Raw genomic sequence first — 19,283 nt, forward strand, 5'->3', positions numbered from 1 at the left:
AACCCCCCACCCCCCCCACGCCCGAAACCAAATTGGCATGTATATATACATATATATACATATATAGATATAGTGAACGTGTATATAGGACACGATTAGAGACCTAATCCGAAGTTGCGTTCACATTTTATGCAAAAAGTCTTGAAGAGAACAACTTCAGTGTGCATGTGTCAAATTTACACAAATCAATCATAACATTACGTGTATGAGTGAGTAAGCAACAACTAAACATAGAGCTACTATTGATTTCAAATATGTATTATGAGACAAATTCACTATTCAAAAAAATTTACCTAAATGGGCAGATAGATACCCTTTGTTCTTCTGTCTTGAACTCTGGTTTTTTTTTTCCCCTTTTTCTGCCCCCGAAACTGCAGAAACTCAAGGAACTGATCAAAACAAAATGTAGGAGAAGAGCTTAGGTTTTCGTCTGAAACACTCGGATGCTTTCAATTGGAGTTCGGGCTACAAAGGGAAAGTGCCCAACTCAACACCGTGTCTTGTGAGTCGTACTTTCCGTTCTCCGACCCATTCGAGACGGTATGAGAGGTCAACATGATGAACGAGTTGCTTTACCCAGTCTGCATTGCTCAAGTTATTACAATTTTCCTATAAAAAAATGCAGAAAAGATTAGATAATAGATATATGGGGAAAATTCTAAGTTTTATGTGATTAAGGAAACGAAAACGAGAGAAATACTTGGGCAACTCGGTCTTGATCCTGTCCGGTGATAGTTGAGATAACACTGGACCTAAAAGTGTTGGATGAGAATCCTTCCCAAGGAGGAACAAAGATCAGTTTTGTGCATTGAACGGGAGTGAGGCTTCTGCTCAGTTTCTCCCACCAAATCGACCCGAGAGACCACCATCTGATCAATAACCCATTTTCCGAAAATGCAACCAGTCCCTGACATTTACAAATATCGATATTATGCCCCGAACAGTACATGACCACGAGTAGTATATGTATATACCTCTCCATCTGGAGAAAAGCTGAGAGCTGATATAGCTGTTGTTACTGCAGATTCTGATGATCCTCCGAGCAGACGTGGAAGCCCTGGAGGTCCACTCGCATCCAACACCTTTATTTTCGTAACACTGCAATGGAGAAAAACACGAAACACCGAGCTCAACCTGTCTCCCATCTTTGTAGTTTAGTTAAAGATAGGACAGAACAAAGCAATAAACCCACATCTATCCTCGAGGAAAAACGATTAAAGTTTACCTTTGCATGTCATGTATCCGAATGCTAGCATTGTTGATCTCCGAGACTGCATCCCCGACAGCTAACCTTGTTGACGAGTCATTCAGGGCCACCATTGGGAACACACGCATGAGTTCTCTTATTGCTGTCATAGAAGTTTGATGGCAAGTCCTACGCATGACAGAGTTGCTCGGGTCCATCGTCTGAAGAACGAAGTTAACTACCTGCAAGCCTGTCCAAATGTTATTCAAGTCTCTCCAGGGAAGTACGAAAAAGAATAGCACAATTATAGTGACATTCAAGCCAATATACGTATACACCAGCTCCAGAGATAGGTGTGATGAACTGACTTTTGCAGTTGGATCATTATTTTGGGCAAAGATATAACGAACCTTGTCAAGATGCAACACCAGATTTCTCGGAGAACCACGAACAATTCTGATCAGAGTACAGAGAGACACTATATGAACAGGCGAATCAGAAGCAGTGGACCATATCTGGCTCTCTATTATGCTCAGAAACCCTAGAACGTCAACCATGGCTAAACTCGGGAGAAGAACTTCAATCAGGGTCTTCTTAATAGATGTCGATGGTACATATTTATGTTCTCCGGATGAACCTGAACCACTGACACATTCTATCTGGAAGTATATATCCGAAACTATACGAGGAATGTCAGGTCCTATCCATTGTTTCCACGTAGTCTCCATGCCCTCTGAGAGAAGCTCTGCGGCCGTGGAGCTGTATTTCTCATTCATGGCCATGACAAGATTTATCAATCTGTGGACAACCAGCATGGGCAGACTAGGTTTCACAAGACTCGGGTACCAAATTGATAAGGCGGCAGCAACAATTATGTGAGATGCCATTGCATCCTGACTTGTCCCACCAACACAAGAAACCCAGTCTTGCATTTCAAAAGATTCAAGCCACGAAAGCAGTTCTGACTCCTCGGCCTGAGAAACCCGATGAGCTTCATGAAACTGCTCAGAGGCCATATTGTTGTCTGTGGGATCTTCTTCTGTGTTCTGAGAATCGCATTCCGGTTCCCTGATTCCAGATAGAGATCTCACCAGTTTCGCGTGTTCACATGCGTGATCACTGCACAATGGAAGAGGTATTGCTAAAGAAGCAGCGTAGTGGAATAAAGACCGAGCGGCCATACGGACTTGCTCGCTTCTATCTTGCCAGAATGTCACCAAAAGCTACAAAAACACCAGGAAAAGAAAACAAAAAATGAGATATCTATCCAGTAGTCACGGATTTAGAAATGCATACAACTTCTTCACAAACCACAAAAATATCAATTTCCGCGAAGAGATTTCTGTACCATCCCAGAAAAGCACTTCTTATGGTAATTAACATAAAGATTAATGCGTCAACTAGTGACTTACTTCGAAAACCATAATTTTAGTTGAGACTATTATCCCTTCAAAAATCCTAAGTGCTTACCTGGAGTAAAGGTGGTTTCAAATCTTGATATTTCTCGAAAAGAATCCGTGTATAGAATGTCGCCAAGGCACTGTAAAGATTTAAGGACACCGAAAATAAGAATACCGATATGTCGAAAGAAAAATATATAACATCGAGAACATTTTGCACTCATGATCATGAAAATCAAAGCATTGAGCATCAAGAAAACTATCCAATTTCTATCGATTTTGTCTTCATATATGGATATGCCAAGATATATAATATAAGAGATTCAAAGAAACAGCTGTTCTACCTACTAGCTGGAGCAGTGGAGTGAGAGAGACTAATCATGCACTGTGCAAGCGACACCATCATCATGGATCGCAGAGCAGAAAACTCAGATGATGATTTCCAGAGCTGAAATGTCATATTAGGATATCAGAAAAAAATTGAAGAAGATGAAACATGTGTGATAGGAAATAAGATGGTGGCTTTGGGAGGAATAGTCCAAAATACCTCAAATATCGCACTCAAACCCGGGAATGTCAATGTCAATGACCCTTTGTCTCCCTGCAAACCGGAGGCTACTATAAAATTCCCTGGTCTTTTTAGTTTCATTTGTGTCATTAGCATTTGATCGAGTTCAGAATCTATACCCCACAAATGCAGAAACGATAAACTAAATCGAATCAGATATTCCTCAATTGCCTTGTCCATGTGAGTGACTTCTGCAGAGTTAGCTGCAATTTGTCGGCCAGGAGACTTGCCATTTGAAGTCTTATGATGTGCAGTTGGAATGCCAGCCCTTTCTTCCACAGTCTCATGCCTAGAGTCGGCATGCACTTGCGAAGAAATTGCCAATGACGAAAGATCAAAAATCAGAGCAGAGATTCCAGGAAAAGGGCAAGTGCATTTGATAGGAGGATATGCTTTGCTTTGAAGAGAAGATGGTTCTACAGGATTCCCTTGCCTAGAATTTGTCTCAGAAGCACTTGACTTAGACATTGATGACAAAGAACCCACTCTCTCATAGTTCTTCAAATAAAATGAACTTTTCTCTTCGTCCACTGGAAAAAGTAAAGATGATACCGAGGTATCTCCATTTAGCACAGCGCCATAACTGGATTTCACACTGATGCCTGTACAGAAATAATCAAACATGGAATGTGCAGCAGTTCCATGGAGAACACGCTCTCGAGCACCTGTCTTTATATCCCAAATGTACAAGGCATCAGTTGGATCTGATGCTCTAGAACGGGATCTACAAAGGCTTGCAACATAGCCTCTTGCACCATCCCAAACTACTTTTGCAGGATAGCCCGGGTGTCCTGGAAACATTCTCTCCACTCGCAAAGTCTCTAGGGAAGAAAGAGCAACACATGAGTCATCCCCGACAGAAAGAAAACAATCACTCCATGGGCGTTCCGTCCGAGCAGGTGCAAGAACAATCTGGCGCACAGGGGCTACATGGTGGTGCATGACCATAATTACATTTCCACTGTCGAGATCCCATAAACGGACCGTACAGTCCATACTTCCAGATATCAAAACATGAGTAAAACTCCATCCGTTTGCTTTGCCTAGCATCCGATGAGCTGCCAAGCATATGACAGCCCCCGTGTGTCCAGAGAATATCTGTTTAGAGACAAGTGAATCGGTCTCCAATCTCGGGCTTGCAGCAGGTGAATCAAGTCCATGAAGCAACTCAAACTTTACGATTTCTATTTCACCACTAGAGTAGCCATAGACAACAGCATACGGAGCATATGTGTTCTCAGAGATAACCATGGAAGAAGACACAGTCCGGCCCTTGTCACAAGCATAAATTTTAAGATTGTAATCGCTAGTGCATTGACTTCCTGGTTGTGAAATACTGGTTTCGCTAGCATTTCCATCCCCAAGATTCAAACAAGAGCTTGAGAACCAATCAGTAAAACAAGGTCCTTCTCCAAGCATTTTGCACGGAATCTGTAATTCTCTTTCGTTTCCATTTCCATGACATAATGACCAGACTGTTATATTGGGCCTCCACTGCAGAGGTTCTTCAATGTCACAACAGCTTGATTCAACACGAAGAAGATGCTGCCTCAACTGTACAAAGCGAAACAGCGATTTGCCATTACACTGATCCGAACCGATAACAACCTCACCAAGAATCTTAAATGTAAATTCTAAGTTTCTATATGATATGTCATACATAACAGCAGAACCGCCATCATTCCACACCACAATTTTTTCAGAATTTATATCATGTTGATCATTTTTGGCAGTAGATGTATTCCAGGAGGAAAGAAACATAGCTCCTTTAACATGTGTGTTAAGAGAATGATCTCCTGCACAGACCAGATTCTCAACAAAAGAGATCTCTCCTATTGCCTTGCCCTGACTCAACAACCAAAACACGCACCGATGCTTTGACAGAAGAGCAACGAGATTTTGATGTGTTGTCACTGATACAACCATCTCTCCCTCATTTAACACATTTCTAAATGTAAAGGAGCCTTTGCCCACTCCTGTTTCGCGCTCACCATCCTTGTGCGGGTCCTCTGACACAGGAACCAATTGCAGCATACCAGATGAATCTGCCATGAGCAAGCATTCATTTTCTTCCAATTGAACCACACCCATGAACTTAAAAGGCTCGATCGATAAATTTCCATGGAAGACTGTCTGAACAATCGTAAGAGTATACGTATCGACAACCACCACTGTGCATTTCGGTGACTTTCTGTTATGAGAATCTGCATCAGCAGAAGCATCAACACCTTCAACTGAATCAAGGGAATGATTATCGAAAAAAGAACATCCAACAAAGACATATCTCGGCTCTGAAGGCAAGGTGCACAAAACTGAAGGACTGCCCACCCAAGGAGGTAGCTTTCTCCTACGCCTACAGTGCCCACTACTTCTGCTCCATACACACAAGACGCCATCAGTACATGCACTAATCAATGCTCGGCTATGATGGATCGAGTTCATTTCATCGTTGTTTGAACAACTCGCTGTATTTCCATTCCCTGAAACTGCAGTAGGATCACATACGGCAAGATCTGCTATAGGTGCAGCATGACCACACAGCATAGCAATTGCCTTAACCTCCTGCCAAATTCAAAAGCCTAATGAGATGAAAACGAAAACTAAAGATTATCCAACTTTCACAAACACAAAACACGTAAATTCTCTTCTCAGTTGGATCAAATTGTCAGCTTGACGCATGAACTGGACAATGATCTCTTCGATTATCTTTGACATGTTTGATTCATGTCTAAGAATGGCATGCTCGGTGAAATCCAAGTAGAGTATCGGACAACCATCATGTCAAGTACGAACATTAACCCAGTGAACTAACAAAAGAACGCGAAGTACAAGGCAAGATGGTTAACGATATACCGGGAAATTTTTTTGCTTACGAGAAACTATCTACGCATCTATATATCAAAATTCAATAAACATCATCATCACTAGAGAAATAACCGCAGGAAAAAAATGAAATGACGAAGAATCTGGATCCAGTATCAGTAAGCCAAATGACAGAGCATGAGAACACGACCAAGAGCATGGACGAGCCGAGTTACCGAGTTGGACTCGGAAGAGGAGATGCTCCACCAGATGATGGACCCATCAGATCCGGCGGTGTAGAGCGTCGCAGGTTGGGTCAGAACAGCGGTGGCAGTAATCCGATGAGACGGAGGCGCGCCAGACCAAAGACACGCGACGGCTCTGCACTTCATCGGACCAGTCGAGGCAGACCGAGTCGAATCGCGCGATTCCTACGCCGGCCGAGCCAACGAACGAGCCAGAGTGATCGAAGAAGAAGAAGAAGACGACGGACAGGTAGAGTCTCACGAGTGACGGAGTTGGTAACGGCGGGGTTGATTAACGGACCGATGAAGCGAATAAACCTTAACGGAAGGATACCGCCCGTTAAGTAAGCGGGCTAAAAATTTCAAGTTTAAGGCCCAATTTTAAAGGCCAAAGTATAAACCTTGTTTAAAAATATTTATGGCCTAACAAAACCCATACCATGCCCAAGGCGAGAAGGGCCACGGAAAGAACACATCATAAAAGATTATTTATTATAAATCATGTGATTATAATATAAAATTTGACAAATGGAAAGCAATAATATAAAATTTATTATATTAAATTATGATAACTTGAATCCACAATTTGCTACTAAAAGATTTAGATATTTATGTAATGATTAACCGGAGTTGAATTTTTCCAATGGACAATGTGCTGTGGTGGTGCGTGTGTGTGTGTGTATATGCAATTACTAGAAATTTTTGTATAATCTAATAGGAAATATTTTTAAAAATATATTTGATGAAAGATTTAGTTTTTTAAATTCATCCAAAAATTATTTAAAAATTTAAAACTTGAAAACGAAAAATACCTCGTAAAATATAAGACGTAATAATGATCATTTTCCCGCAGATTTTTTTTTTAATTTTCTATAAGAAGGAAGGATCTAGGACGCGAGCCTGCGTCGTTTCGATATATACACACGTATATATAACTTGGCCTTTACTTAATTCCTTACGTATCATTTGCGTCTGTCTTCTCTATTCTCTTGGTTCTTCTAAATCCAGATTAAGTCGGCGATGGCGAAAGAGCTGGCGGAGAAAGCTAAAGAAGCTTTCCTAGACGACGACTTCGATGTGGCTGTTGACTTGTACTCGAGAGCCATTGACTTGGATCCCAATTGCGCCGAATTCTTCGCGGATCGTGCTCAGGCCAACATCAAGGTCGGACGCTTTACCGGTAATTCTTCGTTCCCTCGCGTTGTCTGCGGTTATTGGTTCGATTTTCGTCTCTTCGGTTCTTTGTTCCCTTAGCTCATCGTATTTAGTGGAACAGAGTTTTTTTCTCGGTGTTGTTAGTTGTCAATTTAGGGTTCACAAGCCTGTTCATGTGACTTTTTGTGAATTTGAAATCTAGGTTTCCATTCGGTTGATAGAACTGTTCCTTATATTTGTGTTTCTGTTCGGAATATTGGGTTTCGATTTGATGTTGCGGTTTATGTTTGGAATATGTAGAAACAAACATTTTTCATTGTTCTTGAAGAACTGTTCGATGTGGGTTTGATGTGTGTCGATTGTGTTTATCTGTATGTTGTACTGTTCTGTTCTTCCAAGTCGAAAGTTATTGGATTTGTGCTTGGTGGATGCACCTTCGATATACTATGAGAAATAAATAAACTGCGTACTCGTCGTCAGTAGTGTGGCATGTGCAAATTTTGCATCTAAGAAGGACGGTTTCTGCCATAATTCGGGGCTGTTATGCTTGCATTGAGGAATCGTGGTTGGGTTGGGGTGATGAATTCATGATCTACTTTGGGTCTAAATCTGTTTGATTTAGTTGGGATGATCATTTATGTTCTTCGAGCTTTGTTTGATTTAGTTAGGATGGTCATGATCGGCTTCGGGTATAATTCACAGATCCTTTGTTACCTAATGTTTAATCACACCTTGCTTCTGTTAAGCAGATTGTGTACAATCTATTTTGGAGTGTTCCGTATATTATCTTCCATTTTCATGTCTGACATATGATTTCTCATCGTTTCTTCATGAGCAGAAGCTGTTGCAGATGCAAACACAGCAATAGAGCTGGATCCAACACTCACAAAAGCATACCTAAGAAAGGGGTCTGTATTCATAGTCTTTGTGTGCATCTGTTTCATTGCATGTAAAAATTTGGATGATAATGATATTGTGTGGAAGTTACGATTTTCCATTTGATGTCATATTGGATAGATGATATGTGCTTATGTGTGATGGTTACATTCCCACAATCCTAATTGGGTTGCTATTATCTGCAGCACTGCCTGTATGAAGCTTGAAGAATATCGCACCGCTAAAACTGCCCTTGAAAAAGGTGCTTCCATTGCGCCAAATGAGCCAAAATTTAAGAAGCTGATCAAGGAATGCAATCTTCAGATTGAAGGTACTTGCCCCTTCGGGATTTTTTCTTCTTCAAGTTTTGGTTTTAAGACTGTTTGCCCTGCCTTCTAGCCAGGACAACATTCTCAAGTGCTACTGTCTTTTCTATGTATTCCCATGATAGAGTGAGGAAATTTCAATATATTCTGCACCAAGAGTTTAATTTTACAACATTCTTTCAATGTGTTCAGAAGAAGACAAAGATTTGGTTAAGTCAGTGTCACCGACTTTACCTTCTAGTTCAGTGCCAGCACCAGCATCCAGTGTTTCCAAACCGAAATACAGGTGGGGGATCCTGTTGTAGGAATGTTACATTCAGAACATATGTTCTCGTTCGAACTTCTTAGGCGTTCCATCAATATCTCAATCCAAACCCGATGCTTTCAACAGACATGAGTTCTACCAGAAGCCAGAGGAAGTGGTGGTGACGATTTTCGCGAAAGGGGTACCAAAACAAAACGTAAATGTTGAGTTTGGCGAGCAGATTGTGAGTATCATCCTAGCCATTTTTCTCATTGTATTTCACCTAGTATAAGAACCAATCAAGAATATTCATCCGTGGTATATAGTCTGAACAGTTTATCGATATGCGATTTCTGTCTGAGTTTTGCAGCTGAGTGTTGTCATAGATGTTCCTGGGGAGGATGGTTATCATTTCCAACCTAGATTGTTCGGAAAGGTACTTTGCTTGTCAAATGAATTTATCGGCGTTTTCAACACATAGTAGTGCTCTTATCGGGTTCATATTTCTTTGTTTTTCCTTCTTTTCGGGGGAGTGTTCAGATTATACCAGAGAAGTGCAGATACGAAGTATTGTCAACTAAAGTAGAGATCCGTCTCGCGAAAGCCGATGTGATCACCTGGACATCCCTAGAATACAGCAAAGCACCAGCGGTTGCATTGAAACCAAACGTCGCATCAGGTTGTCCTAAAGCTCTGACGTATTTCATAGTCAATGTGATAGTCATCTTATGACGAATGTGTATTCGGGTGCAGCCGCAATTCAGAGACCGGCATACCCGTCTTCTAAGGCGATAAAAGACTGGGACAAGCTGGAAGCCGAAGTTAAGAAAGAGGTTTTTTTTTTTGTCTCATCAATTACCTTATATACAACAACGTTTGTGTGATAAAAAGCTGGTTGCTAGGAACAAATTCTGGTAAAAGGGGTTGTCTTTTTTTGTTAATGGGGTGATTGCAGGAGAAGGAAGAGAAGCTGGACGGGGACGCGGCCCTGAACAAGTTTTTCCGTGAGATCTACCAGGGTGCTGACGAGGACATGAGGCGAGCCATGAGCAAATCCTTTGTAAGCAAATCTTGTATACATAATCAACTACCATACAACTGCAACTGATCAATCACGGCTTATGTATCTATCTGTCGGTGTCGGATGACATACGGGGACAGGTGGAGTCGAACGGCACGGTGCTGTCGACGAACTGGAAAGAGGTGGGAACGAAGAAGGTGGAGAGCACTCCTCCTGACGGCATGGAGCTCCGCAAATGGGAGTATTGATAATCAGCTCATTTCCAACTCTGCTAGTGATTTATCCACTCTTTTCAGTTTCTGTAATGAGTTTGAACTTTGATTTCCAAGTCTGTGAGCGATCTTTTTTGTTGTTGTCCCGAACCATTTTTTTTAAAACCAAATTGACAACCCTTTTGTGTAATGAATGCTGCTTTCATGGCCGTTTGGCCTTTGTGTTTGTTTGGCGGTGCAATGTGGGGTTCGAGCCATTTGTGTAATGAGCCAAGAGATTTCTATATCATCAAAGAAAAGTTTCGGACAAATCCCAAGTGGTTCAGTGATCAGCTACAAAAGGACACGTTCACTTTTAACGGGTGTTTTGCTTTCTTTCTTTACACAATAGCAAGTAGAAGAAGAGACAACAATCACAAGCATAAATAGCATCTCAAATGCAAAACAATAACCTCTTACCTCCTCACAACAAAAACTCGGTTCAGAACCATGGGGTTGGCCCTACATACAAGTGGTCTAGCCGCCTTTTCCGCCCTGCAACTAGGTGAAAAGAGGGAAACAGAACATCAATGCTGTGAGCCTGATCCAGATAGGGAATTTAGACAATGGACCTATACCATAAAAAAAAAAACCATCATTGAATTTGATGTAGAATGTCAAAACTAAACTTGTATCCGTATTTGCTGTTGTATTCCCAACACTGTTTCCTTATGGCCATTCCTGACGAACTATTTGGGAAGGTTTATGTAAGTGAAGAAGGGTAGGTAGATGAGATGGTGTTACCTTATGAGGCGGAGTTCCTGGCCTCGGCACAGTGTTGTTGATTCCAAATTTTCCTTTCTTATCAGATGGCTTGAGGATTTGGAAAGAACATGTCAAGGTATCATCCACACTCATCATTGCACCGGCGTTGTCAAACTCCCCGCAATAATTTGGCGCTGAGAATATAGTCACCAGCTGTCTCTGTGCAAAGAACTCGTACCCATCTTCTACAACCTGCAGAATCATTAATCTCGAATCAGACCTTGCCCCAAATCTAAAGACCCTCCAAATGTTTCGAACATCAATCAGTGTCCAAATGACTAGCAGTTAGAGTTGGTAAGAATCAAATGAAATGAAACCAAATTTGAAATATAGGCAGCAGCCAACTAGATAGAGTATAACCAGTTTATATGTTCACTTCACCTGATGTGCCCGGCAAACGAGATCAAGGTCGTGAATTTGGAGGAACTCAGCAACCTTGTCAGCCCCGAATGTATACGAGACACCTCGGTCATTCTCTCCCCAGCCATCAGCATCTCGGTCAGGATCAGACCACAGTAAGTCACATAGGAGTCCCTGGTCAGGAACATCGATAGGGCGAGGAATCTTCCTGATCTCGTCTAAGTTCTTCAAATCGGGGGATAATCCACCGTGCATGCAGAGGATCTTGTCGTCGATAAGAGCAGAAACCGGCAGACAATTAAAGCAGTCAGTGAAAGTCTTCCACAGACGGACATTAAATCTTCTTTTGCATTCATCATAGAACCCATATATGCGGTTGATTGAAGCACATTCATGGTTGCCTCTAAGGAGAAAGAAATTCTCCTTGTATTTGATCTTGTAGGCAAGAAGAAGGCATATTGTCTCTATACTCTGCTTACCACGATCCACATAATCCCCGAGGAACAAATAATTTGCAGCTGGTGGGTAGCCGCCATACTCGAACAGCCGCAAGAGGTCTGAAAACTGACCATGAACATCACCTGTTCATCATTAAGACACATCAATACTCGATCAATTCACAGCATTTTCAACAAGCGAAACAGAGGAACAAGCAGAATATATATATATATATATAAAAATTAGTAAACGCATGTATCGTGGGTAGGCATTATATACCACAGATTTTGATGGGAGCCTCGAGCTCGAGAAGATTAGGCTGAGTGAGAAAGACCTCCTTCGAGGTCAAGCAAAGCTGCCGTATCTCCGCCTCCGTCAGCTGCACTTGCTTCACCGTCCTCCCATTCTTCGCCTCCACCAACCTCCGTATTATATCATCCAGCAAATTCGCGTCCATCGCTACAAACCCACCAAAACCCTAATCTCTCTCTCTCTCTCTCTCTCTCTCTCTCTACCACGCGAACACGAAAACACTACAACCAAGCCGAAGAATTTCTCCGACAAAAAATCCCGTCTCATGTACACTTATCTCCTACCGAATCCCCAGAGAGATCTAACTCCGGCATCGATTGACCAACTCGAAGCGTTCTATAGATACCGGAGTGAGGTTTCGCGGAGCAAGAGAGAGAGAGAGGATAAGTACGTTTCAGGAAGGAAAACCTAAAAAAATAAATTTTCATGTCGTAACGGCGGTACTTAATCCCGTCCATAATCATTGATCAAGGAACAGAGGGAGCGTGCCCATCTCCAGCACGTGACTCCTCACGTGACTCCATACTTGGAGCCAAGAGGTTTGGTCTCTTGGTCGGGTTGGCCAAATAAACTAGAAAATCGATATCACTCAATTCACGAGTTGGTTATTTAAATTTCAAGTATTCGTCCACCATCAAATCAATATGAGTTCGGTGATGACGAGGATTCAGACCGTGGTCTTGGGACTATGGATTAAGGCTAAGATTAGGGTTTGGATTTTAGTGTGTCAATTAGAATTTGACAAAAAAAAATTAGTTTATTTTTAATTTGATACTTACGAACAAAACTCTATTTGTTTTTTGATATTTGACAAAATTGACATTTTATATAAGAAATTTTTTTCGACTTGGAATTATAGAATTTTTTTTTACAAAATTCCGATCATTTATTTTTTTTTAATTTGACTCTTAGAAAAAAATTTATATTTGCTTTTTGAAATTTGATCAAATTCGATATTTTCAATGAAATTGTTTTCCATTCTAGAAGTACAGCCATACAACAAATTGTTTTTGTGCAACATATTTGATAAAAGAAAATCACGTATCATCACCGAGGAACCTTCTGAACCGGGCCGATTCTGGTTTTGCTTGTTTCTCGAAAACAACAGAACCGGACCGGTCTGAAACATAAACCGGTTGACTCTTCTTCTCCCCCCGCTCTGAGTCTCCATAGTTTACAAACTTACAGTCACCGTCGTTTCTTAGAACCTTCACCTTTTCTCACCATTCACTCACTATCATCTACGACCAAAAGTCATCTCCTCTCCTCTCTTTCTTAGTCAATAGAATAGCCCTATCTCTCCTGCAAACGCGTTTTGGAAAATATGCCTTATATCATCTCTCTCTCTATATATGTATGTATGTATGTATACATATGCAGCAAAAAGCTCAACCATGGCTGATTCCAACAAGGACCAAGCCAAACCACTAGCCCCTCTTTCTCACGCACCTCGTAGTGACCAACCCGAAGAAGATGACTACGGCAACGGTCGGCCAAAACATGTGTCTGGTCGGACGACAAGATGCATCCTTTGTTTTGGTTTTGTCGCCTCCTTTGTTCTGCTTCTCACCGTCACTTTCATCGTCCTCGCCCTCACTCTCTTCCACATCCGAAACCCCAATCTCACCGTCCATTCCGCATCCTTCAGCCACCGGCTCGAGATAGACAACGGAACCATCAGGGCGGACTCGAACTTGACCGTCACAGTGAAAATCTCCGTTCACAACCCCAACGCGGCGTCCTTTAGCGTTACAAACGGCTCTACGATGGTTTGGTTCGTCCATGAAGTCATAGGGGAAGGAGGAGGAGATTTTCCGGTGAAGATTCCGGCAAAAAAGACTGTTCAGATGAATCTGACGGCTGAGATTGTTACGTCGAGGTTAGCATCGGTTCCGGGTTTGAATGGAAGAGGAATGAATGTGAGCAGCGCCATTAGAGTAGATGGTAAGGTGAAGATCATGAAGATTTTCAAGAAATCTTTTCATCTGAGAAGGGACTGTACTATGATGTATAACACCTCCGAGCTTACATTTCATGATGTCAGATGCCAAAAACACGTAGAAATTTAAGGAACTTTGTTATTATTCCTTACCTTAGGTTATATACACATTTGATATAGAGAAAATAACTGTCACTATCTTTTATTAACTACATAACGATTCAACAATAGAAAGGTTCTTTCCATTCTGGGAATTGGATATACCTGAAAATGGCATGCAAGGAGAAAAAAAAGGCCAGAAATTTCTGCCGGAAACTGCCATTTTCCTGCACTTCACCCTCTCCAGCAACACTAAAAACATCCATTCCAATGATCTTGAAACCCTAAAAGTTTCACAATTTTTTCATCAATGTTTCAAGAAACAGCAGTTAATAGCTCGGCAGTTGTTTATTTTGATTTCTTTTGCTGGTCTGACACCCTAGCTCCCGCTATCTTAACAACAGGTTCATCTTTCGGCTTCACAAGCTTTAATGCCGGATGAATCTTGAGGTCTCCCATTACTAGCTTTTGCCCGACATCCAATTCGCTGAGATCTACATCTATATATGGAGGTATGATTTCAGCGGGGCAGAGGAACTTGACCGTTCTTTTGATCGTATTCAGATATGCTCCTGCAGAGAAATTAGGGTAAAAGAATCAAAATGAAAAACCAAACAGAAAGATTCAAGAAACAAGTGCTACGATCCGGAAGCCCGGGTAGAACATAAGCATTGAATGAAACATCACGACCCCCAAAAAGGATCACAATGAGAGTGCAAATAACAATGCCCGAATTAACCAGTACATGCAGAAAACTAAGCTCCATGCTCTCATACTTAACCAAATTCTTGACAGGCTGAGGCTTTACCCATCAAACCTAAGGCTATCTACAGGAACTGATGATTTCTAGCCTGAACCAAGAAATAATTCTCGAAACCTGGGTAGCAGAAATTTGCGACCTTTCTTTGCATATAACCTTACATTTACATGATCACTGGTCTCAGTTTTGTGTTCTTATCATTTCAAGAGAGGCGAATAAGCCCAAATCAATCCAACTCCATTGCATGAACTAACGAACTCAATCAAGAACACAAGTACTTGCTTACTCTTCCATGCATGGATAACTCATTAGGATATAAAACATAAAAACAACAGAACAAAAAGTGTACAGCTTTCTTCACCATTTACCTTTCCTTAATCCAGGAGATACATCTTCTCCTCTGAACACTAGAGGGATGTCAACCTTCAAAAGAGAACCGGGAGGCGCTCTTATGAACGTCACATTCAAAGGAGCATCTGTTTTCGCGTGCAAATGAAGCTGTTACATTATGGAACAGAAAGCTTGTATTAACAAAGGAGGATGCATAACCATTATTAGCCCACGTCAAATACCAGAAATATATCAAGATTCGATTTAAACAGCCGAGTTATGCAGCAATAAACCCTCTAATGATCTGGATCATACTAAACCAAAATCGATACGAAAACACGTTAACACTGAAATACAGAAAATGGAGAAAAGAAACGAGCCAAGGATCCTGCACTTCATCGAGCTCCTGAATTACATATCCTATATATACGATTCATCAATGTCAAGACTAATCTACAAGTATTTCTTAACTGGATCAACGCAATGCATTTCTATAACTGGAAGGGACTGTCCTGAACCAGTTTATAAGCAAATGCGACACAGGGGAAAACATATAGGAGAACCAAAAAAAAAAAAAAAGCTAAGATTTTACCAATCTGGGCAAAGCCCGAACTTTCTCGATGACATCCTCAGAACCGAATTCGGATCGGACCTCGACATCAAAGAGTCTAGACAGGAAGAAGGACCGACCCAGATGAGTAACTAGCTTCCTGATCTGATTGGTCTGAACGGACACAAGCCTCTTGTTGCCGCCATGTTGCCCGTCCTCCTGCTCGAAAATGATGGAAGGGACCCTACCCGCTTTCCGCTCCTTGGCTGCGATGCTCTTTCCGGAGGCAGACCGAGGTACGGCCAAGATCGTCTCCGCGAACTTCGGGTCGGGTCTTGGGAACCCGGGGAGGTAGCTTAATTCCGATACTTCGGCCTGCTCCAGAACCGCCGCGTTCGCAGACGGAGAGTATAACCGGAGGTTACCAAGCGTTTTTGGCAGTGCAGTTGCACGACGGAGCAACATAGCTTCCGGAGAGAAGGGGAGAGACGGAGAAAGGGTTTAGCTGCTGAGATGCAGAGAGAGATGCGGGGTTTTTCTGAACCTGAAGAAACAACGCCGTTTTGAATCTGTGATGGGCCTTGTTGAAACCTTTACAGTTGATATTTGGGTCTTTCAAAGGTCCATTTATAGGCCCATAAATGATTCGGCCCATCGTAATGGTATCCGGTTGTCCACCAGCGCATATTCCTCTGACAATATTCCATTAATCCTATACCAAATGACAAAAGTACCCTCCACAGATACCTCTCACACCACACCGACCGAACCACCGGTTCCCGGTTCAATGTGTTCAGGTTATGGATCCTCTCTTTGATTTAGGGTTATTATGATAATCATACCAACAACTAATCCACTTTCCAACTATCTTGGGATATCATTAAATCCTCAACACGAAAAGTTAAACCTGACCAAACCGGTATAAAAGAATGTGCTATGATAAGGGTAAAAGCGTCCAGACAAAAACTCCACGGTGTATATTACGAGGTTCGTCTTTGCACAAGGCAAAAATCACCTTCGCTTCTCTCCGGACATAAAGAGGTCGCTCTCTTCTTTTTTTTTCCTTCTTAGTTTCATTCTCTTAATGCATTCGTCTTGAATTTCATTATTTACCATCTTTTGAATAAACATGTTCGACATTCTTTATGGTTAAAACATTTGTTATTTATTTGACATTAAAGCGTCATTTAGTTGCATGAAATCATTTTTTATTTGTCTGCGAATATGAATTATCTGATTTTGTTTTTTAATTTTATTTATTTCCTTGGGCCAGAAAGAAAGTTTAATTGGGCTTCATTTTATATATTGCCCATGTTGCTACCAAATGGGCTTCAGATACAAAACCTTTTTACTTGTGTGTATATTTTATGCATATAACTACAACTTTAATGATGATATAATTATTTAGTTCATAATTTCTTGATATGACGACAGCGTGACCCACCTGTACGGAATGACAGCTATTACGTCACGTGTCAATCTATGATTTGTTCAACCGTTCCTGATCGGACCGCGTGACACCTGAAAGTTGCCGTTGCCGAATGAATAAAAATCCTTACGATGCTTTTCCCTTGCCATGTAATGTCCTTGTTGACGGAGCCGTTAATCGTCTTGCCCCCCCGTGAACGACGAAAACGACGGTCGAGGAGCCGTTATTCCTGACGCCGTTAAATCTCGGTTCTGTGAAAAAAGGGTCCGAACAAATTGACGACTAAGATCAAATGCGTCATTTCAACGGCTGAGATCGAGTTTGCAACTAGCCTTCCTATTTTAGGCTTCGAGATCTTTCTGGTAGGGTGAAATCGCTTTGAACACTGTTGCTCGTTGAAATCGGAAGCTTGGATCTGCGCGAACCGATCGGAGACAATGGCGGAAGAGCAAAAGCACGAGGAGACTGCGGCGGCTCCGGAACCGGCGGTGGAAGTCCTGGAGAGGGAATCGTTGTTGGACAAGATATCGGAGAAGATCCACCACGGCGGAGATTCGTCGTCATCGTCGGATGACGAGGACGAGAAGAAGGCTTCGTCTCTATCATCCCTCCAGGCTAAGGTTTACCGCTTGTTCGGGAGGGAGAAGCCCGTTCATAAGGTTCTCGGCGGCGGAAAACGTATGTGTGCTCTAATCCTGTCTCATTTCTCTCATTTTTTTTTGATTTCGTGTGAAGAGAGTGCTTAATCTGCTATCTGTATGTATTTTTGCTTGATTGTTTCAAGTCGTTGATGAAACGATAGTAATCAGTGGTTTTTGGGAGAAGTTTAAGATGATAGTTGGTTTTTTTGGTACTTACCTTGAGCTTCAAATATGAAGTCAGGTTCTGATTTATCGTGTTGTAGTTATCTGTGATCTAGGCAGATCGTCGTTGCTCGGAGCGAATTTGTGTGTTTCTGTTGAGGGACTTTAGAGCTTGAATTATAAGGATAGCGAGCGTTCTACATGACTGTTTTGAATAACCAAGTTGGGTTTTGTGTCATTTTTCTTTCGGGAACTATATTAATGGTCTTCTCATCTATGGCTAGTAATGATGTTAAAATCTTGATTTGTAGTCTCATAAATGCAGGAACCCTGATGTAGTAGTGTGTTTCCTTTTCTATGGGTCAAAGGTCTCGTTTTGTGATTTTGTTTGACTCAATTGCTTGTTATGTCATATTAAGTAAGGGTTGATGTTTGTGTTGCAGCGGCTGATATATTCATGTGGAGGAACAAGAAGATGTCAGGCGGTGTACTCGGCGGTATAACAGCTGTCTGGGTGCTGTTCGAATTGATGCAATATCACCTTCTCACTCTGTTTTGCCACATCTTGATCGTTGTCTTGGCTGTGTTGTTCCTATGGTCTAATGCGAGCATTTTCATTAACAAGTAAGTTAAGACTGATCTCAATCAATATTTGCTTATCAGATTACTTGATCTGTGCCTCGGCTTGATATCATTAGCTCGATGTTTTGACAATTTATTATCCTCCAGGTCCCCTCCAAAGATTCCGGAAGTTCACATCCCCGAAGAACATATTCTCCAGCTTGCTTCTGGCCTCAGAATTGAGATAAACCGTGCATTCACTTGTCTGCGAGACATTGCATCCGGGAGAGATCTGAAGAAATTCCTCTCTGTAAGTCAAAAGCTGTGAGACTGTAAAGGGTTTTGAAACTTGGTGGTTCTTTATGACAATGTTGCCGTTGGATGTGATTAGGCTATTGCCGGCTTGTGGGTACTGTCGGTTATTGGGAGCTGGTGCAATTTCTTGACATTGTCCTATATAGGTAACTTAATCATCTGCCCGGTGTTGCATCATTTGCATCCGTTACACTACTTCATTCATCAACAACAGTGACAAAAAAAAAACTGTATTTTGGGCAATGCAGCAATGGTGATGCTTTTCACAGTACCTGTGATGTACGAGAAGTACGAAGACAAGGTGGATGCATTTGGGGAGAAAGCCATGGTGGAGATCAAGAAGCAGTATGCAGTGTTGGACGAGAAGGTATTCAGCAAGATCCCCAGGGGACCGTTGAAAGACAAGAAGAAGGATTAAGTTGTCTTACTCTCCGGACACACACACACACAGATACTCTGATTTTTTTTTGTTGGGAAAAGTGTTGTTTGTGAAATGGTGGCGCAGTTATATCAGGTAGATGATACATCCCCCCCCCCCCCCCTCTTTT

At 41.8% G+C, this 19,283-nt stretch overlaps 6 protein-coding genes across 10 annotated transcripts; 3 read left to right on the forward strand and 3 right to left on the reverse strand.

Moving 5' to 3' along the window:
• Positions 1-100: 100 nt before the first annotated feature.
• Positions 101-6,479, reverse strand: LOC104814738. Of its 3 annotated transcripts, none has more exons than XM_010542923.2 (9): positions 6,193-6,475; positions 3,134-5,716; positions 2,931-3,034; positions 2,657-2,726; positions 1,597-2,409; positions 1,226-1,428; positions 975-1,098; positions 701-907; positions 101-609 (listed from the first exon to the last, which is right to left on the reverse strand). In XM_010542923.2, the coding sequence occupies exons 1-9, from the start codon at positions 6,346-6,348 to the stop codon at positions 466-468; spliced, it is 4,404 nt and encodes a 1,467-aa protein (XP_010541225.1). In that variant the 5' UTR covers positions 6,349-6,475; the 3' UTR covers positions 101-465. The 3 variants fall into 3 exon arrangements, with proteins under 3 accessions (XP_010541225.1, XP_010541230.1, XP_010541234.1); XM_010542928.1 differs by having other exon boundaries at positions 6,168-6,258; XM_010542932.2 differs by lacking the exons at positions 101-609; positions 701-907; positions 975-1,098 and having other exon boundaries at positions 1,350-1,436; positions 6,193-6,479.
• Positions 6,480-7,139: 660 nt separating this feature from the next.
• LOC104814751 (protein SGT1 homolog A-like) lies at positions 7,140-10,262 on the forward strand. Its single transcript, XM_010542935.2, has 10 exons — positions 7,140-7,381; positions 8,195-8,264; positions 8,439-8,563; positions 8,751-8,844; positions 8,950-9,046; positions 9,173-9,238; positions 9,343-9,481; positions 9,556-9,635; positions 9,758-9,862; positions 9,964-10,262. The coding sequence occupies exons 1-10, from the start codon at positions 7,222-7,224 to the stop codon at positions 10,069-10,071; spliced, it is 1,044 nt and encodes a 347-aa protein (XP_010541237.1). The 5' UTR covers positions 7,140-7,221; the 3' UTR covers positions 10,072-10,262.
• Positions 10,263-10,335: 73 nt separating this feature from the next.
• Positions 10,336-12,365, reverse strand: LOC104814760 (serine/threonine-protein phosphatase PP1 isozyme 6-like). Of its 3 annotated transcripts, none has more exons than XM_010542951.2 (4): positions 11,917-12,365; positions 11,221-11,780; positions 10,819-11,031; positions 10,336-10,569 (listed from the first exon to the last, which is right to left on the reverse strand). In XM_010542951.2, the coding sequence occupies exons 1-4, from the start codon at positions 12,092-12,094 to the stop codon at positions 10,552-10,554; spliced, it is 969 nt and encodes a 322-aa protein (XP_010541253.1). In that variant the 5' UTR covers positions 12,095-12,365; the 3' UTR covers positions 10,336-10,551. The 3 variants fall into 3 exon arrangements, with proteins under 3 accessions (XP_010541253.1, XP_010541249.1, XP_010541245.1); XM_010542947.2 differs by having other exon boundaries at positions 10,354-10,575; XM_010542943.2 differs by having other exon boundaries at positions 10,554-10,646.
• A 623-nt stretch (positions 12,366-12,988) lies between these two features.
• On the forward strand, positions 12,989-14,040 carry LOC104814777. Its single transcript, XM_010542962.2, has one exon. The coding sequence runs from the start codon at positions 13,302-13,304 to the stop codon at positions 14,016-14,018; it is 717 nt and encodes a 238-aa protein (XP_010541264.1). The 5' UTR covers positions 12,989-13,301; the 3' UTR covers positions 14,019-14,040.
• A 25-nt stretch (positions 14,041-14,065) lies between these two features.
• On the reverse strand, positions 14,066-16,160 carry LOC104814787 (50S ribosomal protein L25). The gene is made up of 3 exons (XM_010542973.1): positions 15,670-16,160; positions 15,116-15,245; positions 14,066-14,559 (listed from the first exon to the last, which is right to left on the reverse strand). The coding sequence occupies exons 1-3, from the start codon at positions 16,090-16,092 to the stop codon at positions 14,336-14,338; spliced, it is 777 nt and encodes a 258-aa protein (XP_010541275.1). The 5' UTR covers positions 16,093-16,160; the 3' UTR covers positions 14,066-14,335.
• A 1,139-nt stretch (positions 16,161-17,299) lies between these two features.
• Positions 17,300-19,271, forward strand: LOC104814790 (reticulon-like protein B1). The gene is made up of 5 exons (XM_010542988.2): positions 17,300-17,734; positions 18,303-18,483; positions 18,589-18,730; positions 18,812-18,881; positions 18,984-19,271. Exons 1-5 carry the CDS (start codon positions 17,494-17,496, stop codon positions 19,151-19,153), a joined length of 804 nt encoding a protein of 267 aa, XP_010541290.1. The 5' UTR covers positions 17,300-17,493; the 3' UTR covers positions 19,154-19,271.
• Positions 19,272-19,283: the final 12 nt, after the last annotated feature.

This window comes from Tarenaya hassleriana, unplaced genomic scaffold, assembly GCF_000463585.1.
Source record: "Tarenaya hassleriana unplaced genomic scaffold, ASM46358v1 Cleome1, whole genome shotgun sequence".
Classification (NCBI taxonomy): domain Eukaryota; kingdom Viridiplantae; phylum Streptophyta; class Magnoliopsida; order Brassicales; family Cleomaceae; genus Tarenaya; species Tarenaya hassleriana.